The sequence below is a fragment of the Scyliorhinus torazame genome, chromosome 1 (assembly GCF_047496885.1).
Source record: "Scyliorhinus torazame isolate Kashiwa2021f chromosome 1, sScyTor2.1, whole genome shotgun sequence".
Lineage (NCBI taxonomy): Eukaryota > Metazoa > Chordata > Chondrichthyes > Carcharhiniformes > Scyliorhinidae > Scyliorhinus > Scyliorhinus torazame.
Window position 1 is genome coordinate 259,390,609 of NC_092707.1, and position 27,880 is coordinate 259,418,488.

General features: G+C 48.3%; 1 protein-coding gene across 13 annotated transcripts in view; it reads right to left on the reverse strand.

Moving 5' to 3' along the window:
* The window catches only part of syne1b (spectrin repeat containing, nuclear envelope 1b), a 669,902-nt gene that overhangs the window by 479,976 nt on the left and 162,046 nt on the right, over positions 1-27,880 (reverse strand). For all 13 annotated transcript variants that reach the window (XM_072505314.1, XM_072505250.1, XM_072505295.1 and 10 more), the window contains 7 exons: positions 20,060-20,210; positions 19,721-19,948; positions 18,081-18,179; positions 16,692-16,879; positions 14,364-14,487; positions 10,391-10,557; positions 419-572 (listed from right to left, as the gene is read on the reverse strand). In XM_072505314.1, coding sequence (XP_072361415.1) covers positions 419-572; positions 10,391-10,557; positions 14,364-14,487; positions 16,692-16,879; positions 18,081-18,179; positions 19,721-19,948; positions 20,060-20,210 — 1,111 coding nt within the window. The remainder of the gene's footprint in view (positions 1-418; positions 573-10,390; positions 10,558-14,363; positions 14,488-16,691; positions 16,880-18,080; positions 18,180-19,720; positions 19,949-20,059; positions 20,211-27,880) is intronic.

A 27,880-nucleotide genomic window follows, 5' to 3' on the forward strand; every position in this document is an offset into this window, starting at 1 on the left:
CAGGTTCACCACCCTCTGAGTGAAGAGGTTTCTCCTCGTTTCAGACCTAAATGGCCTACTCTGTATTCTGAGACTGTGATGCCTGCATCCAGTCTGTCCAGACCTGTCAGAATTTTATACATTTCAATGAGATCCCCTCTCATTATTCTGAACCTCCACGAATACAGGTCCAGTCGACCCAATCTCTTCAATTTATACCCCTCTCTGAAGTCCCCCACCCTCGGAAGATAAGATATATGGTGGAGGAAGAAAATGTTATTTTATTGTGTATGGTGGGGGAAGAAAATGTTATTTTATTGTGGACACAGAAAATCGCGCTGGTGTAAATCAAGCTACCAATCGGGTACCCAAACTTTGCTGAGACCCATTTCACAACATTGATTTTAAAAAAATTTTTAATGGACCGTCAGAATGTTACCTTTATGTGATTCAAAGCGGGTTGCAGATCTGTGGAACTGATCTCAGAGGTCGACTGCAGGCCGCTTAGAAAGCGTTCGACCCAGAAAGAAAATTTCAATAAACATTCATCAAACTGTTGGTGTTTCTCAATTGCCTCCTCAAAGAAACGAATCCTGTGGAATAAAAGCCGTGACATGTAATTAGTACTCCGGATTGGAATATTCCTGCTTCCCTGTTCAATCACTATTATTTTGGAACTGTTAAAGGCATCAATGAATCAGATGGGTCTTTAAAAAACAATCTTAGTATTCCTACAGTGCAGAAGGAGGCCATTCGACCCAACACGTCTGCACCAGCCCTCTGAAAGAGCACCCTACCTAGGCCCACTCCCCTTCCCTGTCCCCATAACTCCACCTAACCCGCACATCTTTGGACACTAAGGGGCAATTTAGCATGGCCAATCCACCTAACCCACACATCTTTGGACTGGAAGGAAACCGGAGCACCCGGAGGAAACTTACGCTGACACAGGGAGGAAGGGTGGCACGGTGACGCAGTGGTTAGCACTGCTGCCTCACGACGCCAAGGACCCAGTGTCGATCCTGGCCCTGGGTCACTGTCCGTGTGGAGTTTGCACATTCTCCCCGTGTCTGCGTGGGTCTCGCCCCCACAACCCAAAGCTGTGCAGGGTAGGTGGATTGGCCACGCTAAATCGCCCACTAATCGGAAATTTGTTTTTAAAAAAGACACAAGGAGAAAGTGCAAACTCCACACAGATAGTCATCCTAGGGCAGAATTGAACCCAGGTCCCTGGCGCTGTGAGGCAGCAGTGCTAACCACTGTGCCAACCACTGTGTCATCCGATATCTCCAGTTTCATGACCAATTTGTCTAATGTTTAGAGTGTTTCTCCTCAAGCAGCCATGGAGGGATTTGCTCAATTCTGAATAACTTGTTCAGGCTTCTGCACTGCTAGTCCACGAACACAACCACTGCCCTGCAAAGCCCTCCTATTTATCAGGGCAATTTAGGATCAGCCTTAGAATCATAGAACAGTCACAGCACAGAAGGAGGCCATTCTCCCCATCATGTCTGTGCTGGTCCTCTGCAAGAACTCAGCTAGACCCACTACCCCTCCTTTCTCCCGTAGCCTGCAAATATTTTCTCTTCAAATCATTATCCAGTTGCCTTTTGAACGCCTGTATTGAATCTACTTCCACCACACTCTCAGGCAGTGTGTTCCAGAGCCTAACTATTCGCTGGGAACAACGTTTCTTCTGATGCCACCATTGCATCCTTTGCTGCACACCTTAAATCTGCACCCTCCGTTTCCCACCTCTTCCACCATTGGGAACAGTCTCTATCTAATCTGTCCAGACCCCTCATGATTTTGAACACCTCGATCAAATCTCCTCTATATCTTCTCCACTCCAAGGACAACAGTCCCAACTTCACCAATCTATCAACGCAACTGAAATTCCTCATGCCAGGAACCATTCTCATGAATCATGTCTGCACTATTGCTAATGCCTTTGCATTGCTCCTAAAATGTGGTAAAGTGTGGTAAGCAGAACTGGACACAATACTCTAGTTAAGGCCGAACGAGTGTCTTATGCAGATTTAGCATCAAAAACAAAACAGTGTCTCGGGTTACAGGAAGATATAGATGGGATGGCCAAATGCACAGATAAGTGGCAGATGGAATTTAACCCTGCAAAGCCTGAGGGGATACACTTTGTAAAGGGAAATTTGGCAAGGAAGTATTCAGTGAATGGCATGACCCTGGGAAGTTCCGAGGAACAAAGGGATCTTGACGTGTTTGTCCAGATCTCTGAAAGTGAAAGGGCAGGTTACATAAGAACTAGGAGCAGGAGTAGGCCATCTGGCCCCTCGAGACTGCCCCACCATTCAATGAGATCATGGCTGATCTTTTGTGGGCTCAGCTCCACTTTCCGGCCCGAACACCATAACCCTTAATCCCTTTATTCTTCAAAAAACTATCTATCTCAACCTTAAAAACATTTAATGAAGGAGCCTCTACTGCTTCACTGGGCAAGGAATTCCATAGATTCACAACCCTTTGGGTGAAGACGTTCCTCCTAAACACAGTCCTAAATCTACTTCCCCTTATTTTGAGGCTATGCCCCCTAGTTCTGCTTTCACCCGCCAGTGGAAACAACCTGCCCGCATCTATCCTATCTATTCCCTTCATAATTTTATATGTTTCTATAAGATCCCCCCTCATCCTTCTAAATTCCAACGAGTACCGTCCCAGTCTACTCAACCTCTCCTCATAATCCAACCCCTTCAGCTCTGGGATTAACCTAGTGAATCTCCTCTGCACACCCTCCAGTGCCAGTACGTCCTTTCTCAAGTAAGGAGACCAAAACTGAACACAATACTCCAGGTGTGGCCTCACTAACATCTTATACAATTGCAGCATAATATCCCTAGTCTTAAACTCCATCCCTCTAGCAATGAATGACAAAATTCCATTTGCCTTCTTAATCACCTGTTGCACCTGTAAACCAACCTTTTGCGACTCATGCACTAGCACACCCAGGTCTCTGCACAGCAGCATGTTTTAATATGTTATCATTTGAATAATAATCCCTTTTGCTGTTATTCCTACCAAAATGGATAACCTCACATTTGCCAACATTGTATTCCATCTGCCAGACCCTAGCCCATTCACTTAGCCTATCCAAATCCCTCTGCAGACTTCCAGTATCCTCTGCGCTTTTTGCTTTACCACTCATCTTAGTGTCGTCTGCAAACTTGGACACATTGCCCTTGGTCCCCAACATCTATGTAAATTGTGAACAATTGTGGGCCCAACACTGATCCCTGAGGGACACCACTAGCTACCGATTGCCAACCAGAGAAACACCCATTAATCCCCACTCTTTGCTTTCTATTAATTAACCAATCCTCTATCCATGCTACTACTTTCCTCTTAATGCCATGCATCTTTATCTTATGCAGCAACCTTTTGTGTGGCACCTTGTCAAAGGCTTTCTGGAAATCCAGATATAGCACATCCATTGGCTTCCCGTTATCTACTGCACTGGTAATGTCCTCAAAAAATTCCACTAAATTAGTTCGGCATGACCTGCCCTTTATGAACCCATGCTGCGTCTGCCCAATTTCCATCCAGATGCCTCGCTATTTCTTCCTTGATGATAGATTCCAGCATCTTCCCTACTACCGAAGTTAAGCTCACTGGCCTATAATTACCCGCTTTCTGCCTACCTCCTTTTTTAAACAGTGGTGACACGTTTGCTAATTTCCAATCCTCCGAGACCACCCCAGAGTCTAGTGAATTTTGGTAAATTATCACTAGTGCATTTGCAATTTCCCTAGCCATCTCTTTTAGCACTCTGGGATGCATTCCATCACCGCCAAGAGACTGGTCTACCTTTAGCTCCATTAGCTTGCCCATCACTACCTCCTTAGTGATAACAATCCTCTCAAGGTCCTCACCTGTCATCGCCTCATTTCCATCAGTCACTGGCATGTTATTTGTGTTTTCCACTGTGAAGACTGACCCAAAAAACCTGTTCAGTTCCTCAGCCATATCCTCATCTCCCATTATTAAATCTCCCTTCTCATCCTCTAATAGGTTAATAGGGTGGTGAAAAAGCCATATGGGTCCCTTGCCTTTATCAATCGGGGCATAGATCACAAAAGCAGGGAGGTCATGTTGGAGTTGTATAAAACATTGGTGAGGCCACAGCTGGAGTACTGTGTGCAATTCTGGTTGGCGCATTATAGGAAGGATGTGATTGCACTGGAGGGGGTTCAGAGGAGATTCATCAGGATGTTGCCTGGGATGGGACATTTAAGTTAAAACGAGAGGTTGGATAGGCTTGGGGTGTTTTCGTTGGAGCAGGGAAGATTGAGGAGTGACCTGATTGAGGTGTTCAGGATTATGAGGGGCATGGACAGGGTGGATAGGGAACAGCTGTTCCCCTTAGTCACGAGGGGACACAAGTTCAAGGTGAGGGGGAGGAGGTTTAAAGGGGATTGAGGAAAAATCTTTTTACCCAGAGTGTTGTGAAGGTCTGGAATGCACTGCCTGGGAGGGAGGTAGAGGTGGGTTGCCTCGCATCCTTTAAAAAGTACCTGGATGAGGAGACTTCCGGTGGCGGCCATGGAGGAGTAGGTCGCGCATTCAGCAGCTCCCGCCTGGAACGGACTCTTGGACCTTTTTCAGGAGTTTTCACTGACTTTTTGGTGCAGATTGGTGAAGCGAACACTGCTAAATGCATTCCCTCTTGGTTGTATGGATAGCTGGACCAGGAGTGGCCGGGTAAAGCGTTTAAGCCCCAACAGACAGAAGTGTGCTGAGCGGGCGCCGAGGCATGGCATGGCGGCCAGTATAGACCAGGGTGCATGGGCACAGTGGGCACAGGAGCAACAGGAGTTCCTTAGGGGCTGCTTTGCTGATCTTAAAAAGGACATGCTGGCCCCGATGAAGGCAGTAATAGACCAACTGATTGCAACTCAGGCGACACAAGGGAAAGCGATTAAGGAGATGGAGAAAAAGCTACCCGACCATGAGGACGAGTTGGTCGTATTGGCCCTTAAGGTGGAGGCGCAGGATGACCCCACAAGAAGTGGCAGGAGATGCTGGAGGACCGAGAAAACAGGTCAGGGAGACAGAACGTGAGAATTGTGGGCCTCCCCGAAGGTATGGAGGGGTCGGATGCGGGAGCATTTGTGTCCAAGATGCTGGAGACGCTGATAGGGACATTTAAGTTAAAACGAGAGGTTGGATAGGCTTGGGGTGTTTTCGTTGGAGCAGGGAAGATTGAGGAGTGACCTGATTGAGGTGTTCAGGATTATGAGGGGCATGGACAGGGTGGATAGGGAACAGCTGTTCCCCTTAGTCACGAGGGGACACAAGTTCAAGGTGAGGGGGAGGAGGTTTAAAGGGGATTGAGGAAAAATCTTTTTACCCAGAGTGTTGTGACGGTCTGGAATGCACTGCCTGGAGGGAATGAATGTTCCCTTGACCCCTGGAGCTGGACAGGGCACACAGAGCCCTCGCAAGGAAGCCCAAGGCGAATGAACCACCGAGGGCCATGGTGGTGAGATTTCATCGCTTCTCGGACAAGGAACCTGTCTTGCGGTGAGCAAAAAAAGAACGGAGCAGCAGGTGGGAGAACAGCGTGATACGCATCTACCAGGACCTGGGTGCAGAGCTGGCCAAGAGGCGTGCTGGATTCAACCGGGTGAAGTCGACCCTCTTCAGCAAGGGGGTGAAATTTGGGATGCTACACCCAGCGAGGCTATGGGTCACGTACAAGGAACGGCATCACTATTTTGAGATGACGGACGAGGTGTGGTCATTCGTCAAACAAGAAAAGCTGGACTCGAATTAAAGGACAGTTAAGCTTTGGTGGAATGCGGCGGTGGGGCTGGGTAACACGGTACCGTTTCTAATATAAGATTATATACAATATTGGGTGTGTGTAAGGGCTGTGGTGGTGGCTGGAGGGGGCAGTGTTTTCGGCAAAGTTGCGATACGGAGGGGGGAGGGGACCCTGTACTTAATGCGATTTTTCGGGAAGTTGGAGCCTTGGTTCAACAAGTGTCTCCTCACGGGGCAATGTTAGTGTCTTCTGTTTATTTTCCGTTTCGTATTACTATTTACTCACGGGGGCTGGAGAGGTAGGTTAATTGGTTTATTCATGTGGGGACAGGGGTCCGGACAATGAGGCGACAGTCTGAACGGCGCCAGGGGCAGGAGCTGCCAGGGTCAGCATGGGTCAGCTGACTCTCGGGAGCGTAGTGGGGGGGTGAACAAGTGCTCAGCTGGTGCTTGGCGGGGGTTTTTGGGTCGTGGGGCTGTTGAGGGGGAGGGAGGGGGGTGCTGCTTTGCTGACAGATGAGGTATCAATTTCGGGGTACCAATTGAGGGTCGGGGGGGGAGAGGCTCCCTGTGGGGGCGCTCGTGGAAGCAAAGGGCGCAGGCTCAAGGTGGGCCAAAAAAGGACGATGGCTAGTCGGCAGGGGGGGGTTTTAGCCCCCCCTCCAGGCTGATCACGTGGAATATGAGGGGTTTGAATGGGCCGGTCAAAAGAGCGCATGTGTTCGCGCATCTAAAGAGGTTAAAGGCAGACGTAGCAATGCTTCAGGAGGCACATTTAAAGCTCGCAGATCACACGAGATTGAGAAAGGGATGGGTAGGCCAGGTTTCCATTCAGAGCTAGATTCGAAGACCAGGAGGGTAGCAATTCTGATCAGTAAGGAGGAGTTCTCTTTTTTCTCCCACATTCATACGGTTTATTCCCGCATAGACTTCTTTGCCTTGAGCAGGGCGTTAATCCCAAAGGTGGCGGGGACAGAATACTCAGCAATCACAGTCACGGACCATGCCCCGCACTGGGTGGACCTGCGGCTTAGTGAGGAGAGAAGGCAGCGCCCACTCTGGAGACTGGATGTGGGGCTGCTGGCGGACGAAAAGGTTTGCGGGCGGATTAGCAGGAACATCCAGGATTACCTGGAAACAAACAATATGGGTGAGGTAGCAGCGGCAACAGTCTGGGAGGCTCTGAAGGCATTTGTCAGAGGGGAACTCATCTCAATTTGATCCCATAGGGAAAAGAGAGAGAGCGGAGAGGGAGAGACTCGTGGAGGAGATACTCTGAGTGGACAGGAGATACGCGGAGGCCCCCGAGGCGGGGCTACTGAGGGAGCGGCGGAGTCTGCAGGCGGAGTTTGAACTGCTGACCACAGGGAAAGTGGTAGCACAGCTGGGGAAGGCAAAGGGGCAGTCTATGAGTATGGGGACAAAGCGAGTAGAATGCTGGCACACCAACTGCGAAAGAGGGAGGCGGCCAGGGAAATCGGGGGAGTAAAGAATAAGGAGGGTAACATGGTCTTGGATCCAGGGGGGGTGAACGGAGTCTTTAAGGAGTTCTATAGTAAACTATACGAGTCGGAGCCCCCGACAGGAGCGGAAGGGATGAGGCAATTTTTGGACCAGTTGAGGTTTCCAAAGGTGGATGAGGACCTGGTGGAGGGGCTGGAGGCCCCGATTGAATTGGAGGAGATTGTCAAGGGTATAGAGGGCATGCAAGTCAGGTAAAGCCCCGGGGCTGGATGGTTAACAGGTAGAATTCTATAAGAAATTTTCACAAATATTGAACCCACTCCTGATGAGGACCTTTAATGAGGCTAGAGAGAAAGGAACCCTCCCCCCCAACAATGTCACAGGCCTTGATCTCATTCATTCTTAAACGAGGGAAGGACCCTGAACATTGCGGGTCATACAGGCCGATTTCACTTTTAAACGTGGATGCCAAATTACTAGCTAAGATTCTGGCCACATGAATTGAGGATTGCGTCCCAGGGGTGATAGAGGAAGACCAGACTGGGTTTGTTAAAGGCAGACAACTCAGTACCAATGTCCAGAGACTTTTGAATATTATTATGATGCCCTCAGAGGGAGGGGAGGCGGAGGTGGTAACAGCGATGGACGCAGAGAAAGCCTGTGACCAGGTGGAGTGGGAGTACCTGTGGGAAACGCTGGGGAGGTTCGGGTTTGGTGAGGACTTTATTGGCTGGGTGAAATTGCTGTACCAAGCAAGTGTATGTACAAACCGGCTGAGGTCGGGGTACTTTGAGCTTCTCCAGGGGACGAGGCAGGGGTGTGCCTTCTCCCCGTTTGTATTTGCCCGAGCTATAGAACCACTAGCTATGGCACTGCGAGCCTCGAGGAACTGCGGGGACTGGTTCGGGCCAAGGGGCAGGAGGAGAGACTGAAAGAGCTGCTGCTCAGGATGGTAGAGAAAAGTTTTTGTTACCTGGGTATACAGGTGGCCAGGAAATGGGATGCCCTGCACAGGCTCAACCTGACCCGGTTGGTGGAGCAAATGGAAGGGGACTTTAAAAGGTGGGACATGCTCCCGCTGTCACTGGCAGGGAGGGTGCAGACCGTGAAAATGACTGTCCTCCCCAAATTTTTGTTTGTCTTTCAGTGCCTCCCCATCTTCATCCCTAAGGCCTTTTTTAAGCGGGTGAGTAGGTTCATTACAGGCTTTGTGTGGGCGAATAAGACCCCGCGGGTAAGATCGCTGTTGGAGCGCAATTGGGGGGGGGGCGGGGTTTGGCGCTGCCGAACATTCACAACTACTACTGGGCGGCCAATAGAGCTATGATTAAGAAGTGTGCGATTGGAAGGGGGGGGGGAGCAGCTGGAGGCGGCGTCATATAAAGGTACTAGTCTGGGAGCTTTGATACCGGCTCATTTGCCGTTCTTGCCGACCCGTTACTCCACAGGTCCGGTGGTGGTGGCGACACTGCAGATCTGGGGACAGTGGAGGAGGTACAACAAGGTGGAGGGAGCGTCGGTCTGGACCCCGATATGCAACAACCACAGGTTTGTCTCGGGTAGGATGGATGGTGGGTTCCAGAGCTGGCAGAGGGCAGGCATCAGAAGGATGGGAGATCTGTTCATAGACGGAAGCTTTCCCAGTTTGAAGGCGCTAGAGGAAAATTTAATCTGAAAGTACGAGCCTTCCTGAAAAATTTAATCTGTAAGTACGAGCCTTCCTGAAAAAACAGGTAGTGGCCTTTCCGACGCTGCTGCCACTGACTATACAGGACAAGGTGGTCTCCGGCACCTGGGTGGGGGAGGGGAAGGTGTCGGATATCTACCAGGAACTACAGGAGGCGGAGGAAACCCCGGTGGAAGAGCTCAAGGGCAAGTGGGAGGAGGAGCTAGGTGAGGAGTTGGAAGCGGGTCTGTGGGCAGAGGTCCTGGGCAGGGTTAATTCCTCCTCATCATGTGCCAGACTCAGTCTAATTCAATTTAAGGTGGTCCACCGGGCACACATGACAGCAGCGAGAAAGAGCAGGTTTTTTGGGGTAGAAGACAGTTGTATGAGGTGCCAGGATAGACCTGCAAACCATGTCCACATGTTTTGGGCATGCCCGGAGCTTAGAGAGTTCTGGCAAGGATTCGTGAGGGCAATATTCAAAGTGCTTAACACACGGGTGGTGCCGAGTCCAGAGATAGCGATCTCTGGAATGTCAGAAGACCCGGGAGTTCAGGGGGCGAAAGAGGCCGACGTCTTGGCCTTTGCCTCCCTAATAGCCCAGAGATGGATTTTATTAATGCATAGGGACTCGAAGCCCCCGAGTATAGAGACTTGGGTTAACGACATGGCTGGATTTCTCAGCCTCGAGAAAATAATGTTTGCCTTAAGAGGGTCTATGCTAGGGTTCTCTCGGAGGCGGCAGCCATTCGTCGACTTTCTCGGGGAAAATTAAAATGTCAGCAGTGGCAGCAATCTGCAGGGGTTGGTGGTGAGTGCTTCATTGGGATGGGGTGGGAAGACTGGGTCACGTGGGGTAATGTCTATTTAACTGTTATTGTACATTCTCTTTTTACACTATGTTAATATTCACTCTAGTTTGTTTTGTTATTGTTGTTACGACTGTTTTATTCTGAAAATTTCTGCAAAACCTTAATAAAAATACTTTTTTTTTTAAAAGTACCTGCACGAGCACTTGGCACATCATAAGATTCAGGGCTGTGGGCCAAGTGCTGGCAAATGGGATTAGGTAGTTAGGTCAGGTATTTTACATGGGCCGAAGGGCCTCTTTTGCATTGTAGTTCCTTTGATTCTGTGAAGACCTCTGAAGGTCAACTGAAAAATTATTGATGTAAAAAGGGTCATTGCATGCAGATTCAGAAACACACATTAGAATCATAGAATCCCTACTGTACAGGAGGAGGCCATTTGGCTCATTCGAGTCGGGACCAGCCCTCGAAAGAGCACCTCACCCAGACTCACCCCATCTCTGTAACCCCACCCAACCCGCACATCTTTGGACACTAAGGGCAAATCTGCCATGGCCAATCCACCTAACATGCATATCTCTTGGGCTGCTCACCGTTTCCTTCTGGCTCAATGCCATCTTTAAAGGTCTTGTGAAGACAGGTGGGCTGGAGAGAACATGATGTAAATTAATCTCACCGTTTCTTGGTGGTGTGGGACAAACTCTGCCACCTCTTATCCAGCTGTTGCAAGTTTGTTTTCATTGACTTCACATTCTCTTCTGGGCTGGTTGGGTACAAGGCCTTTCCCTGTGTCACCAGAACCCTGTGGACTGATTCCTGGGAGATCACCTCAGACTGCAGGTCCTGGAGAGATGATGAGAAATACATATCAGTGTTCCAGGGGAAAACCTGTCATATCAGCTGCAATTCCTCCACAGACAATGAGAGCACAGAACGGGCTTATTCAGACCACCCATGATGTCTGTGGCAGCTATTTGCTATATCTTTTGCAAACTATAATTTGATATACGGGAGGGTTGAAACTAGTTTGGCAGGGGGATGGGAACCAGAGCTATGGATCAGAGGATAGGACAGCTGTTGAACCGGTAGAAATAGTGTGCAGTGAGTCTGTGAGGAAGGATAGACAGTTGATAGGGCAAAGTTGCACTCAGTGGAATGGGTTAAAGTGTGTCTGTTTCAATGCAAGGTGTGTCAGGAATAAGGAAGATGAACTTAGAGCATGGATCAGTACTTGGAAGTACGATGTTGTGGCCATTACGGAGACGTGGATTTCACAGGGGCAGGAAAGGTTATTAGATGTTCTGGGGTTTAGATCTTTTCAGAAAAATAGGGAGGGTGGTAAAAGAGGAGGGGGCGTGGCACTGTTAATTAGGGAGCGCATCACAGCCACAGAAAAGGAGGTTGTTGAGGAGGGTTTGTCCACTGAGTCAGTATGGGTGGAAGTCAGAAACAAGAAAGGAGCAGTCACTTTATTGGGCGTTTTCTATAGACCCCCCAATAGCAGAGAGACGGAGGAACAGATTGGGCGGCAGACCTTGGAATGGTGCAGAAGTAACAGAGTTGTTGTCATGGGTGACTTCAACTTCCCTCATATTGACTGGAACCTCCTTACTGCAAATGGTTTGGATGGTAGTTTTTTTCAGGTGTGTACAGGAAGGTTTCCTGACTCAATATGTAGATAGGCCGACTAGGAGGGAGGCCATATTGGACTTGGTGCTCGGCAACGAACCAGGCCAGGTGTCAGATGTCTCGGTGGGAGACCATTTCGGTGACAGTGACCACAACTCCTTGACCACCATAGACATGGAGAGGGATAGGAACAGACAGTATGGGAAGGTATTTAATTGGGGGAGGGGAAATTATACTGCTATTAGACAGGAGCTGAGGAGTGTAAAGTGGGAACAATTGTTCTTGGGTAAATGCACAACAGTAATGTGGGGGTTGTTTAAGGAGCACTTACTGCGAGTGCTGGATAGTTTTGTCCCACTGAGATGAAGAAGGAATGGTAAGGTAAAGGGGTCTTGGATGACAAGAGAAGTGGAGCTTCTACTGAAGAGGAAGAAGGAAGCTTACGTAAGGTTGAGGAAGCAAGGATCTGGCACGGCTCTAAAGGGTTACAAGGCAGCCAGGAAGGAACTCAAAAATGGACTTAGGAGAGCTAGAAGGGGGCATGAAAAAGCCTTGGCGGGAAGGATTAGGGAAAACCCCAAGGCATTCTACACTTATGTGAGAAATAAGAGGATGATCAGAGTGAGAGTAGGGCCGATCAGGGATAGTGGAGGGAACTTATGCCTAGAGTCTGAGGAGATGGGGGAGGCCCTAAATGAATATTTTGTTTCAGTATTCACTAAAGAGAGGGACCTTGTTGCTCATGAGAGCAGCGTGAACCAGGTTAATAGATTCGAACAAGTTGATCTTAAGGAGATGTGCTGGAAATTTTGAAAAGCATCGGGATAGTTAAGTCCGCTGGCCCTAACGGGATATACCCAAGGTTACTACGGGACTCGAGGGAGGAGATTGCTGCGTCATTGGCGATGATCTTTGCGTCCTCACTCTCCACTGGAGTAGTACCGGATGATTGGAGGGAGGTGAATGTTGTTTCCTTGTTCAAGAAAGGGAATAGGGAAATCCCTGGGAATTACAGGCCTGTCAGTCTTACATCTGTGGTGAGCAAAATATTGGAAAGGATTCTGAGAGATAGGATTTATGATTATTTAGAAAACATAGTTTGATTAGATAGTCAGCATAGCTTTGTGAGGGGCAGGTCATGCCTCACAAGCCTCATTGAATTCTTTGGGGATGTGACGAGACACATTGCTGAAGGTCGGACAGTGATGTGGTATATATGGATTTCAGTAAGGCATTTGATAAGGTTCCCCATGGTAGGCTCATTCAGAAAGTTAGGGGGCATGGGATACAGGGAAATTTGGCTGTCTGGATACAGAATTGTCTGGCCAAAAGAAGACAGCGAGTGGTAGTGGATGGAAAGTATTCCGCCTGGAGGTCAGTGACCAGTGGTGTCCTGCAAGGATCTGTTCTGGGACCTCTGCTCTTTGTGGTTTTTATAAATGACTTGGATGAGGAAGTGGAAGGGTGGGTTAGTAAGTTTGCCGATGACACGAAGGTTGATGGAGTTGTAGGAAGTGTTGAGGGCTGTTGCAGGGTACAGCAGGACATTGACAGGATGCAGAGCTGGGCTGAGAAGTGGCAGATGGAGTTCAACCTAGATAAATGTGAAGTGATTCATTTTGAAAGGTCGAATTTGAATACTGAATACAGGGTTAAAGGCAGGATTCTTGGAAGTGTGGAGAAACAGAGGGATCTTGGGGTCCACGCACATAGATCCCTCAAAGTTGCCACCCAGTTTGATGGGGTTGTTAAGAAGGCATATGGTGTGTTGGCTTTCATTAACAGGGCGATTGAGTTTAAGAGCCGTGAGGTTTTGCTGCAGCTTTATAAAACCCTAGTTAGACCACACTTGAAATATTGTGTCCAGTTCTGGTCGCCTCATTATAGGAAGGATGTGGATGCTTTGGAGAGGATACAGAGGAGATTTACCAGGATGCTGCCTGGACTGGAGGGCATGTCTTATGAAGAAAGATTGAGGAAGCTAGGGCGTTTCTCACTGGAGCGAAGAAGGAAGAGAGGTGACTTGATAGAAGTGTACAAGGTGATGAGAGGCATGGATAGAGTGGATAGCCAGAGACTTTTCCCCAGGGCGGAAATGGCTGTCACGAGGGGACATAATTTTAAGGTGATTGGAGGAAGGTATAGGGGAGATGTCAGAGGTAGGTTCTTTACACAGAGAGTGGTGGGTGTGTGGAATGCACTGCCAGCAGAGGTGGTGGAGTCAGAGTAATTAGGGACATTTAAGCGACTCTTGGACATGCACATGGACAACAATAAATTGAAGGGGTGTAGATTAGGTTGACCCTAGATTAGGATAAATGGTTGGCACAACATCGTGGGCCGAAGGGCCTGTACTGTGCTGTACTGTTCTATGTTCTATACTGCACTGCTGACGACCTCAATTCAGGAGGTGTACAAGTCAGGAAGAAAGACGGGGACAATGACATCGCCACAACCATATTTATCCAAAAATACAGCAACCACAAAACTTGGCTCTGAGTCAGGAGGTTCAAGCCTCATTCCTGCAACATGAATGTCTAATCCTGGCTGGCACTCCAGCACTGAATTGCCAGAAAAATGACACTTTTTTTGTCAAAGCTTTTCTTCTTACACTCATCAGGACAACTCGCAAGAATACAAAATGTAAAGGGAACAACCTTTTATACTGTGTAGGAAGAGAGTGCAGATTGGTTGGCAAGTAGACATTGAGGCATTGCCGTGGAGAATGTACCAGTTGATGTTGACTGACAGTTAACAGCCAAGCATTGTTTGAAATTTAAACCAAGCAGCTGTTCCTATTTTCTGTGTTTCAATGTTAAGTCAGCAGCTCATTTTTGCAAGAGGGCAAGAGTTGAGCTGTGGGTATGGTGGGCAGTGCGAGCAGATATTCTGGACTCAAGTGCTGAAGTTTAGCCGTGTTCTGGCTTTCTGTTCGAAGCCCGAATTGAGTATACAATTCTCGGGATCTCTGTACAGCGATTGCTTCGCAAAGACTCACAGCAGCGCGCCGGGATATTTACCTTCAACGTCTGCACTTCATTCTGCAGCTTGGCCTGGTCAGAAGGAAGGTAAGGGGACCACAAGCACGTAATTGCTTCATGTCTTTCAAGCCAAGAGTCAAAGCTGGATAGGTCCTTCTCATACCTGAGTTACAAAAACAAAGGTTTTAACAGGTTGAGGAACAGCAAACTCTACATCCCAGTGTATTGAGATTGTACACGATAATGTCACTGTCAATTCACCAATGAAGGATAGATCCTCTACTGTTGCAGCTTGTAATAAAATTGTGGAATCTTACAGCCTAGGGCGTCAATTGACCCATCATATTTGTGCTAGACCTTTGAAAGACTTATCCAGTTAGTCCCGCTCCACTCCTCTTTCCCCACTTCCCCTCAAACTTTTCCATTTCAGGTTTCCTTTTAAGAATTACGATTGAATCTGTCCCCTGCCAGGCAGCACGTTCCAGATCATGACTACCCGCAGTGTAACCTCCAATCCAAGCCCCAGTGTACGTAGTTTGTGTCACATCAAAGACTCTGTAAGAGCGAGGAGGTCGAATGGTTGTTGTTGAGATCATTTGCTGGAGGTGAGAGTTTAGACTTCCTGTGAAGAAAAGGCACCTGAGAGTTCCTCAGGCTCATCCGAATTTGGCAGAGTATGCAAATAGCTCAGTGCATCATAGGATCATACAGCACACAAAGCCATTCGGCCCATCACGCGTGCCTTTGGAAGGTCTGTGGAAGAATTTTCTAATTTTTCCTGTACCGTTTATATTTCCCGAGAGCATTAAAATGTTTCCTTTTCAAGTATTTTTCCCATCCCATTTCTGAAATCTATTATTATTCAATCTGCTCCCACCAGCCTTGCAAGCAGTGTATTCCAGATCAGGACAGGTCATTATAGAACCCATATTCTCCATCACTACATTGAAGAATCTGAGGAGTCATGAATGGTGCTGAACATTGTGCAAACATCAGTGAACATCCCACCTCTGACCTTGCGATGGAGGGAAGAACTTTCATGAAGCAGCTGAAGATGGTTGGGAGAAGGACACTGCCCTGAGGAACTTTAGCAGTCATGTCCAGAACTGAGATGATTGGCTTTGAGATAATCGGCAGGTTGGTGGAAAGGTTGGACACCAGAGTATGCGGATTTAAGTTACATACCAACAAAAGCAACCTGAGGTAATGCTTTTAACGTAATGAGGCGGCATGGTGACAAAGTGATTAGCACTGCTGTCTCACAGCTCCAGGGACCCGGGTACAATTCTGGCCTCGGGTGACTGTCTATGTGGAGTTTGCACTGTCTCCCCGTGTCTTACGTAGGTTTCCTCCGGGTGCTCCGGTTTCCTCCCGCAGTTCAAAGATGTGCAGGTTAGGTGGATTGGCCATGCTAAATTCCCCCATAGTGTCCAAAGGTTAGGTAGGGTTACTGGGTTACGGGGATAGGATGGAGGCATGAGCTTAAGTAGGGTGCTCTTTGCAAGGGTCAGTGCAGACTCGATGGGCCGAATGGCCTCCTTCTGCATTGTAGGGGTTCCACAATTCTATCTTCTCCCCATTCATTCTTTTGGTAACTAACTTCAATTTGGGTTCTTTAGTTACTGACCCTACTGCCAGTGGAAGCACTTTCTTCCTATGTACTTTATCAAAACCCATGTGGTGTGTGTGTGTGACATGTATGTGAGGCATGTATGCGTGCATGACGTGGTATGTGTGTGGTGTGTGCGTGGAGTATGTGTGGGGGGGGCTGTGTATGTGGTGCACGTGTGCGGGTGTGTGATCTGTGTAGGGTCTGAGTGTGGTTTGTGTGTGTGTGCGTGTGTGTATGTGTGTGTGTGTGTGTGTGTGTATGGGTGTGTGGTGTGTGCGGGCGGTGTGTGTGCATTGTGTGTTAGGACAGTGTGTGCGCACGCATGTGAGTGATCTATGTGCGAATTCTAACAGAAGCACTAGCAACAAAATGGATGAGAATTTGACAGAGTTACATACTTCTGCCAGAGTAACAACAGGTTCTCCAGCTGTGTGTGTGTGGTATGTGTGGGCGGTATGTAATGTATGTGGTGTGTGTGGTATGCGTGTGATGTATGTGGGCGTATCTGTATGGTGTGGTGTGCATGTGGTGGTTGTGTGTGTGTGGTGTGTGTGTGGTGTGGGTGTGTGTTGTGTGTGGGAGGTGTGCGTGTGTTGTGTGTGTGTGGTTTGTGTATGTGTGTGTGGGCGGTGTGTGTGCTGTGTTTGCATTGTGTGTTAGGACAGTGTGCGCGCACACATTTGAGTAATATATGTGCTAATCCTGGACAGAAGCTCTAGCAACAAAATGGATGAGAATTTGACAGAGTTACATACTTCTGCCAGAGTAACAACAGGTTCTCCAGCTCTGCCTGCGTTTCCTTGGCCCGATCTTGCAGTCTCTCGTACTTTAGTTGCAGAGCACTCAGATCCTGGGCAGCTTCAACCTTATTGCTGACTCGGCGAGCACTTGTCGAGAGTGATGCCATCTGGGTTTTTATCTGCTCAATAGTCTGACAGAACTCCTGCAGAGGGAGCAGAGCAGGGGAAAACCAATCTGAGGCAAAACAATAACATCTTGCATGGATTATGCATTAATCATGGGCACTTGCATCTACAGAATTGCTCTTTGGTGAGAAAACATCAGAAAATGATGTTTTCTCACCAAAGGCCTGAGGTAACGTGCTACAAGAAAAGGATTTGCAAAAAAAGCAAAAGCACTCCGGTATTGCGATAAATGAAAATCAGGTTCTCCACCTATTTTCCAATGTCAAACAAAGTTAAAATGGACCCATTAACCATTGGCTGAAGTAGTGTAAAGTGTAGTCAGAAGGTCAAAGACAGATAGAGCCAAAGTGAAAATCAGCCAGCAGGGAAATGAGCAGGTCCTTGTATATCGTCATGGATAACAACATTCACATCTTTTATTTCTGCACCAAGAAAGGTCTCTTTGAAATGGGTAGCAACTTCTGGAAGGACTGCTAAATTATTCAAGCACGGAGGAAGTTTTGGAATAAAAGTGCCGCATCTTAAGAACTTTATCAAAGGATTTGCCTTGAATACACTCAGCCTGATTAAAGATATTTCATAAAGGAAGAGAAGTGCAAATGATATATTTGTTTTCTAATATTTTTTGTTTTTTGCTATAAAATAAACACACCCTCAACTATATGGATAGTAAAGAGTGATTCTTAGGAACATAGGAACAGGAGTAGGCCATTCAGCCCCCCCGATCCTGTCCCACCATTGAATGAGATCGTGGCTGACCTGTGGCCTAACTCCACATAAACCTGCCTTTGGCCGATACCAATACCATATACATATGCCTGCCTTTTTACTCAACAAAAATCTATCTATCTCAGTTTTAAAATTAACAACTGATCTGGTGTCGACTGCTGTTTATGGGGCAGACCTCTACCACTTTTTGAGTGAAGTGCTTCTTAACATCTCTCCTGAACGATCTAGCCCTAGTTCCTCCATTCAAGATGTGGGGTAGGACTTTCTGTCCCATCCCGTCAGCAGGGTCTTCTGCTCCCGCTGAATGCAAATCCTTCCCCACTGTGGCGGGTTCCCCAGCGGCGGGGCAGGGGAGCCACTCAACACGCTGTCGACATCGGCGGAACTGGAAGATCCCGTTGTCGGTCTCTGGCGAGCCACCTACCTACAGATAGTTATTGCCCTGACTGTGATATGTGATTTACGCATTTTACAAATGCACATTCATACCAGGTGTGCCTTGAACAGCTGGTTCGCCTCGACTGCAGAGGAGCATTTGTTGGTCCTGCCCATCAGCGTAGCCTCCATGTCAATCAGTGTCTGCTGCACCTACATAAAACATGGAACAGAATTAAAAAATCACTTGTCCATTTTGCTCCTGATTGAGTGAAGCAAGATTTGAAAGGTATAGATATCCCTACAGTGCAAAAGGAGGCCATTCGGTCCATCAAATCTGCACCATTTGAAAGAACACCCTATATAGGCCCCTCCCTCATCCTATCCCCAGAGCTCCACCTAACCTGTACATCTTTGGACACTAAGGGACAATTTAGCATGGCCAATGCACCTAACCTGCACATCTTTGATTTGTGGAAGAAAACCGGAGCACCCGGAGGAATACCACGCAGACACGGGTAGAACGTGCAAACTCCACACAGTCACCTAAGGAAGGAATCGAACCTGAGTCCCTGGCACTGCGAGGCAGCAGCTCTACCCACTATGCCACTGTGTTGCCCCACTTCTACAGACTTTCCCACCTACACCTCGGCTGCGCACATGTGTGGGGAATGTGTAACTGGTTCACTATTAATAATAACCTGAAGAAAGCTTCAACGGGGAAAAATCTATTTATTTTTCTAAATTTACCCTGTTGCTTGGGAAACCATTTTTGAAGGTGTAGTATCACACCGAATGGACACCCATTCCAACAAGATTGTTCAATGCAGTGTACTTGCATTGCCATCTTGATGTAATAAGTCATTGGTGTAAGCAAACCTATTGTGAAAATGTTAGCTTGTTATCAAAAGACACTTAATATCCACTAGCAACACCCCACAAATATTTACTTATAGCTCGGGCGGGGTTCTGCGGGAATCGGCAGGGCGGGCAACTCCAGCGGGAAGGAGTGGCGTGAACCACTCCGGCGTCGGGCCGCCCCAAAGGTGCGGAATTCTCCGCACCTTCAGGGGCTAGGCTGGCGGCGGAATAGTTTGCACCGCGCCAGCCGGTTGGGAAGGGGCTTGGCGCCACGCCAACCGGCGCCGAAGGGCCCCCGCCGGCCGGCGTGAGTTGGCGCATGCGCGGGAGCTCCAGCGTGTGCTGGAGTCATCCCAGCCCATGCGCAGGGGGGGGATCTTCTCCGCGTCGGCCATGGTGGAGATCCACAGCAGCCAACGCGGAGGAATATAGTGCCCCCACGGCACAGGCCCGCTCGCGGATCAGTGGGCCCGATCGCAGGCCTGGCCACCGTGGGGGCACGTCCCGGGGCCAGATCCCCCTGTGCCCCCCCCCCCCCCGAGGCCGCCCGCGCCACCAGGTCTCGCCGGTAAGTACCTACTCTAATTTATGCCAGCGAGACCGGCAAAAAACAGGCGTCCACTCGGCCCATCGCGGGCTGGAGAATCGCCGGGGGGGGGGGGGGGGGGGGGGGGGGGCGCTGCCAGCGGATGCAGACTGGCGGGGCGCGATTCCCACCCCCGCCAAATCCCCGGCACCAGAGAATTCGGCAGCCGGCGGGGACAGGACTACGCCGCCTCCCTGGCGATTCTCCGACCTGGCGGGGGGGTCGGAGAATCCTGCCCCTCATCTTTCTCAAGCTGGTCACACAAGATATGACCTTAAAATGTCTAATTGCACATTAGCTGCAGTACCTTTTTGAGGCCCTCTTCATACTTTTGCTGCAGTGAGACTCGATTCTCCATTCTGCTGTCCACCTCTTGAGCGTGTTGGCGGAGCTCTTCCCACTGCCTGGTTATTTGGGTCAACCGGGCCTTTACTCGGGCAATCTCACCAGGGGTGACACACTGGGCCAGGGCCTGTGACTCCTCTTCCAAGCCTCTCAACTCTGTTGACTTACCAAGGATGGTGTCAATGATTAGCTGCAAGTCAAGAACATAGTTTGGTTGGTTGTTCCTTTGAAGAAAGAAAAACTGTAATTCGCAGTCAGGCATCAGATTTTAATGGAAGTCTCCCTGGTGGGGAAAACATACCTTGACTTTGGAAAGTTTTTCCTCAAGTGGGATAGACAAACCCTCCACATCATCCACCTCTTCATATTTTTCTGTCATCCAGTGACCCAGTGACTCAAACTTTGCTAATAAGCTCTCCCACAGACTCTTGATCTCATCCAGGTGTTTCACACTATCGTGAAGAAGAAATACAGGAGTGAAATCAAGGGCTATAAAGCAAAACAAATCAGCTTCTTGGTTTTTCAGGCCTCATCTTACCAGAGTGTTTATCAGCTTCACTGTTGAAAGATTTTCGAGAAGCGCAGGTGGGGAAATGTGTGACAGACACAGCATCCAGTATGACAAGGAGCACAATGTTAATTCCCCAGTTTAGGCATTGTACAGGTGGGTGGTGTGTCATTTCACTAACCTCATTGCTCTCGGTACCTGAGTGCAATGATTTTAAAATTCTCACCCCATGCTCAATTCTCTTCATGGTCCCTCCTTATCACTGCAACCTGCTCCAACCCTACAACCTACCGAGAACACTGCACTCTTTCAGCACTCGCCGTTTGTGCGTCCAACACTTACTTCCTCGGCAACTGTGCCTTTAACCATCTAGGCCTTAAGAATCCCTCTGGAATTACCTCACTGAGTCTCTCCGCCTCTCTCTCTCCCCCTTTAATCTGCTCCTTAAATCCTACCTCTGATCACCGGTCCTAACATCTCCTTCATTGTCTCATTGTCAATTTCTTTGCCTGATTGCACTCCCGTGTCCTTGCGATGTTTTACTTCATTGTGTAAATGTACAATATACACATACAAATGTAAATTGCCACTGATGTAATAGGTACAGATTCTGTTAAAGGGAGTAACCTGTGACACTGAAACCCATGTGATTATCCACAGCAAAGCTGGAATGTGTAACAATCTCCTGAAAGACTATGGTCTATTCGCTGTCAATAATCTCCTTTTTCCAATTTGCCTGCAGGTTTGAGTTGCTTTGTTGAGTGCTCCATTATCACCTTCAAGGGCGTAGTTAGTGTTTGGGCTCTTTCATCAAACTGGGCTGGTATTCAGACAACCTTGGGCAGTTACAAAAACAGAGCAACTGTGGCTTAATCATGCTCCATTAGACGGAGATTTGGATAAAGCACAGCACGTGCTCAAAATATAACTCAATCAGCATAAGTCAGCTAGTATGCTTAATACCCTGATCATACTAACTGCCTCCACTTGAAATGGTTCTTGAATATCTGCCCAGCTGCCCTATATTTACCACATAGAGAATAGGTCACAGTGGTGTGTGTGTGTATGTACATGTGTATGTGTTTCTGTGTATATGTTGTATATGTCTGTGTGTACATGTATGTGTGTGTGTGTGTGTGGTATGTGTCTATATATAAATCTGTGTGCGTACAGGAGAGCATGAGTGTGAGTGAATGTGTATGTGGTGTGTGTATAAGAGGGGGGGGTACATGGCACAGTGGTTAGCACTGCAGCCTACGGCACTGAGGATCCGGGTTCGAATCCCGGCCCTAGGTTACTGTCCGTGTGAAGTTTGCACATTCTCCCCGTGTCTGCGTGGGTTTCACCCCCACAACCCAAAGACGTCCAGGTTAGGTGGATTGGCCATGCTAAATTGCCCCTTAATTGGAAAAAAAAAAATTGGGTACTCTAAAAAAAAATTTTAATGTGTGTGTATATAAGGGTGTGCGTGTGCCTGTGTGTGTGCGCGCATGTCTGGCTATGAGCGTGTGTGTGTGTATATGAGTGTGTACAAGTGTGTGTATGTGTGTGTGCGCGCGTCCATATAACTTCAATGCGATCCTGCACCTACAGTTAATGGAAGAGGCCAGCATCTTACTCTCTGCTAGGACGAGGTGGGCACAGACCAATAATTACTTGAAACTGAGAAGAAATTGGTTTTAATGGTAGAATTCAACAGAATGGACGAAGAGCTAAAGTGTCATGAGGAGAGCAATGGGCTAAAAGGTAGAGTTTCTATGACAGTAAATATTGGGCTAAACTGGTAGAACTCCATCTAATAGATAACAGCTTCAAATTGTAGATTTCCATCATACAGTAATTTCAAGGAACTGAAATTGAAGAGCTCCATCATAGATAACAATGAACTAAACTGGAAGAGCTCCCTTAAAAAGAACAATGGGCTAGAATGGTAGCCCTCATGAACAATAGAAAGTCCACCTTTCTGAGTTTAAGATATCCTGTGAACATTTGAATATATTCCCAACTGATACCCCGTACAAAATGTAATTCTTGAGATCAATGTAACTGGGCTTTAGTCACACAACCAAGAGGTTTATGACAGAAGCTACTTTTATAAACGGAGGAGCAATAAGGCTGTGGAACGCATTTTGGGAGCTAGTGACCAATTGAAGCAGAGATCATGTTAATGGTTAAGAATACATTAGTTAATGGAAGAAACTATTATTTTTTTAATATTTCGGGAGTCTATGGAGGTATTCCGTAAAGCAGGAATGTGTGTGTATGTATGTTGCATGTGTGCATGTATGTTGTGTGTATGTACATAGAACATAGAACAGAACAGCACAGAACAGGCTCTTCGGCCCTCGATGTTGTGCCGAGCTTTGTCCGAAACCAAGATCAAGCTATCCCACTCCCTGTCATTCTGGTGTGCTCCATGTGCCTATCCAATAACCGCTTGAAAGTTCCTAAAGTGTCCGACTCCACTATCGCAGCAGGCAGTCCATTCCACATCCTAACCACTCTCTGAGTAAAGAACCTACCTCGGACATCCCTCCTATATCTCCCACCCTGAACCTTATAGTTATACCCCCTAGTAACAGCTACATCCACCCGAGGAAATAGTCTCTGAACGTCCACTCTATCTGTCCCCCTCATTATCTTATAAACCTCTATTAAGTCGCCTCTCATCCTCCTCTGCTCCAAAGAGAAAAGCCCTAGCTCCCTCAACCTTTCCTCATAAGACCTATCCTCCAAACCAGGCAGCATCCTGGTAAATCTCCTTTGAACCCTTTCCAATGCTTCCACATCCCTCCTATAGTGAGGTGACCAGAACTGCACACAATACTCCAAATGTGGTCTCACCAGGGTCCTGTACAGTTGCAGCATAACCCCACAGCTCTTAAACTCAAGCCCCCTGTTAATAAACGCTAACACATTATAGGCCTTCTTCACGGCTCTATCCACTTGAGTGGCAACCTTCAGAGATCTGTGGACATGAACCCCAAGATCTCTCTGTTCCTCCACATTCCTCAGAACCCTGCCGTTGACCCTGTAATCCGCATTCAAATTTGTCCTACCAAAATGAATCATCTCGCACTTATCAGGGTTAAACTCCATCTGCCATTTTTCGGCCCAGCTCTGCATCCTATCAATGTCTCTCTGCAGAGGGAGCTAGGGCTTTTCTCTTTGGAGCAGAGGAGGATGAGAGGCGGCTTAATAGAGGTTTATAAGATAATGAGGGGGATAGATAGAGTGGACGTTCAGAGACTATTTCCTCGGGTGGATGTAGCTGTTACTAGGGAGTATAATTATAAGATTCAGGGTGGGAGATATAGTAGCCTACAACAGCCTTCCACCTCACCCACTACTCCACCAATCTTGGTGTCATCAGCAAATTTACTGACCCATCCTTCAGCCCCCTCCTCCAAGTCATTTATAAAAATCACAAATAGCAGAGGACCCAGCACTGATCCCTGTGGTACACCGCTGGTAACTGGTCCAGTCTGAAAATTTTCCATCCACCACCACCCACTGTCTTCTATGTGATAGCCAGTTACTTGTCCAATTGGCCAAATTTCCCTCTATCCCACAACTCCTTACTTTCTTCATGAGCCGACCATGGGGAACCTTATCAAACGCCTTACTGAAATCCATGTATACGCCATCAACTGGTCTACCTTCATCTACACACTTAGTTACGTCCTCAAAGAATTCAATCAAATTTGTGAGGCAAAACTTACCCTTCACGAATCCGTGTTGATTATCCCGGATTAAGCTCCATCTTTCTAAATGGTCATTAATCCTATCCCTCAGGGCCTTTTCCATTAACTTGCCGACCACCGAAGTAAGACTAACTGGCCTAGAATTACCAGGGTCATTCCTATTCCCTTTCTTGAACAGAGGAACAACATTCGCCACTCTCCAGTCCTCTGGCACTATCCATGTGGACAGTGAGGACTCAAAGATCTAAGCCAAAGGCTCTGCAATCTCATCCCTTGCCTCCCAAAGAATCCTAGGATATATCCCATCTGGCCCAGGGGATTTGTCGACTGTCAGGTTTTTCAAAATTGCTAATACATCTTCCCTCAGAACATCCACCTCCTCCAGCCTACCCGCCTGTATCACACTCTCATCCTCAAAAACATAGCCCCACTCTTTGGTGAACACTGAAGAAAAGTATTCATTCAACGCCTCTCCTATCTCTTCTGACTCCATGCACAAGTTCCCACTCCTGTCCTTGACCAGCCCTATCCTCACCCTGGTCATTCTTTTATTTCTTACATAAGAGTAAAAAGCCTTGGGGTTTTCCTTGACCCGACCTGCCAAGGACTTCTCATGCCCCTTCCTAGCTCTCCTCAGCCCTTTTTTTAGCTCATTCCTTGCTACCTTGTAACCCTCAAGCGACCCAACTGAACCTTGTTTTCTCATCCTTACATACGCTTCCTTTTTCCTCTTGACACGACATTCAACCTCTTTTGTGAACCATGGTTCCCTCACACGGCCATTTCCTCCCTGCCTGACAGGGACATGCCTATCAAGGGCACACAGTATTTGTTCCTTGAACTTTTCATTTGTGCCTTTCCCTGACAGTTTCTGTTCCCATCTTATGCTCCCTAATTCTTGCCTAATCGCATCATAATTACCCCTCCACCAATTATAAACCTTGCCCTGCCGTATGGCCCTATACCTCTCCATTGCAATAGTGAAAGACACCGTATTGTGGTCACTATCTCCAAAGTGCTCTCCCACAAACAAATCTAACCCTTGGCCCGGTTCATTACCCAATACCAAATCCAATGTGGCCCCTCCTCTTGTCGGCCTATCCACATATTGTGACAGGAAACGCTCCTGCACACACTGTACAAAAACTGCCCCATCCGAACTGTTCGACCTATAGAGGTTCCAATCAATATTTGGAAAGTTAAAGTCACCCATGACAACTACCCTGAGACCTCCACACCTATCCATAATCTGCTTTGCAATTTCTTCCTCCACATCTCTATTACTATTTGGGGGCCTATAGAAAACTCCTAACAACATGACCGCTCCTTTCCTAATTCTAACTGCAGCCCATATTACCTCAGTAGGCAGATCCCACTCGAACTGCCTTTCTGCAGCCGTTAATATATCCTTGATACTTTAATGGCTGTATGACTAACTAAACTGAGCTTGTGACTGATTGTCTATAAAGGTGAGGACATCAATGGAAGTGAATAGGGCCGATTTGGATGTGCTACAGGCAAAAAAGATCTGGGGCAAAATTCTCCCCCAACGGCGCGATGTCCGCCGACTGGCGCCCAAAACGGCGCCAATCAGACGGGCATCGCGCCGCCCCTAAGGTGCGGAATGCTCCACATCTTTGGGGTCCGAGCCCCGACATTGAGGGGCTAGGCCGGCGCCGGAGGGATTTCCGCCTCGCCAGCTGGCGGAAACGGCGTTTGTTGCCCCGCCAGCTGGCGCGGAAATGACATCCCCGGGCGGCGCATGCGCGGGAGTGTCAGCGGCCGCTGACAGTTTCCCGCGCATACGCAGTGGGGAGAGTCTCTTCCGCCTCCGCCATGGTGGAGACCGTTGCGGAGGCGGAAGGAAAGAGTGCCCCCACGGCACAGGCCCGCCCGTGGATCGGTGGGCCCCGATCGCGGGCCAGGCCACCCCCCGTGGGGGCACCCCCCGGGGTCAGATCGCCCCGCGCCCCCCCCAGGATCCCAGAGCCCGCCCACGCCGCCTTGTCCCGCTGGTAAATACCTACTTTAATTTACGCCGGCGGGACAGGTAATTTCTCGGCAGGACTTCAGCCCATCCGGGCCGGAGAATTGAGCAGGTGGGCCCGCCAACCGGCGCGGCCCGATTCCAGCCCCCGCCCAATCTCCGGTACCGGAGACTTCGGCAACCGGCGGGGGCGGGATTCACGGCGGCCAACGGCCATTCTCCGACCCGCTGGGGGGTCAGAGAATGACGCCCATGGTTATAAATTTGCATTTGTGAAAGTGAAAGTGAAAGTGAAAATTGCTTATTGTCACAAGTAGGCTTCAAATGAAGTTACTGTGAAAAGCCCCTAGTCGCCACATTCCGGCACCTGTTCGGGGAGGCTGTTACGGGAAGACATTAGGAGATCAAGGTGGTTTGTTGTGATCAGTTGTTAAATTTTAAAGGAAAGTAAAAAGAGGTTTACAACTGGGACAAGGTCATAAATAAATAATGCAAAGTTATTAAATTTTATGTTACCTGAAATCAGTGGCCAGAAGGAGAACACAAAAGATTTTTATATCCTGGAAAGGTAAATTTCAAAGAAATATGTGAAAAGGTGAATGCAAGAAAACATACTTAAAAAGAGTTTGGGGACTGTGTTAGGAGTGGCCATGTCAGATCTCCTGACCAGAGTGTTCTGTGCTGGGACAGAACCAAGAAGAAGGAAAGTGAGCAGCCTTCAACCACCCCAGAGAAGTGCCTGGCTGTTCCATAAAGCAGAGTTTTGGTTTCCAGAGTCACAGAATTGTTGCAGTGCAGAACAAGGCCATTTGGCCTCTCAACAAGCATAATGATTTAGTGCCGTAGCTGACAGGGGGGAATGAATTAAGATACATGCAGGTCAAGCACTTCTTACATAGGGCAATGATCCACGACCACTGCAACAGTCGTTGTTTTAAGACCTATTGGGCGCGGATATCTTACAGAAGGCAACCTGTATGGGTGATTACTGGGAAGGGCAAACACACAACTGGACGAGACAAGAGAAAAACGGGAGGAGAACTTGGGGTTTGAAATAGGGTGAGGACTCTGGAGCAAAGCACTGCATAGGGTCAACCCCACCTTCACTTGATCAAAGCTAAGCCTCATGCAGCTGAAAGTGGTACACAGAGCCCACTTAACTAGAACGTGAATGAGCAGGTTCTTCCCGGAGGTGGAGGCTAAATGCAAACGGTGCCAAGGAGGCCCAGCTAACCACACCCACATGTTCATGAGTCTTGCCCAAGACTCGTCGGGTTCTGGACAACCTTCTTCGAGGAAATATTCAAGGTGGTGGGGATGAGGGTGGAGCCATGCCCAAGAGTGGCAGCCTTCGGGCTCTCAGAGCAGCCTGGTCTATTCATGGGAGGGGGGCTGATGCCCTTGCCTTTGCCTCCCTAATCGCCCGCTGGAGAATCCTGCTTGGTTGGCAATCAGCAGCACCACACAAAGCAGCAAACTGGCTGTCCGACCTATTGGAATATCTCCTGATGGAGAAAATCAAATTCGCCATCCGGGGTCAGAAGAAGGCTTCCACAAAACCTGGGAGCCATTCACTCAGTTTTTCCAAGACCTGTTTGCAGCCAACAGCCAGAGGGAGCTGAAAGCCCCAACACAATAACGTATGCCAATGAAAGGAGTAGGAGGGAGGGTGGGGTGTGAATAATGGAACATAGAACCCAACCAAGATCAGCAAGCAAACAGCAAAATACATGCCAATCACACAAGAACAGAATACAGGAGCTGAAGAGGAAAGAGGGCTCGCTGGACGACCAGAAGGGGAAGGGGAGTCGGAACGAAAGGGTAGAGGGGGAACGTAAGGACCCAGTTGGGAATAAGCACTCACTGGAGAACGCAAAACAAGAAGCTGCAACCAATGTAAATAGCTAAAATCAACCAATGTAT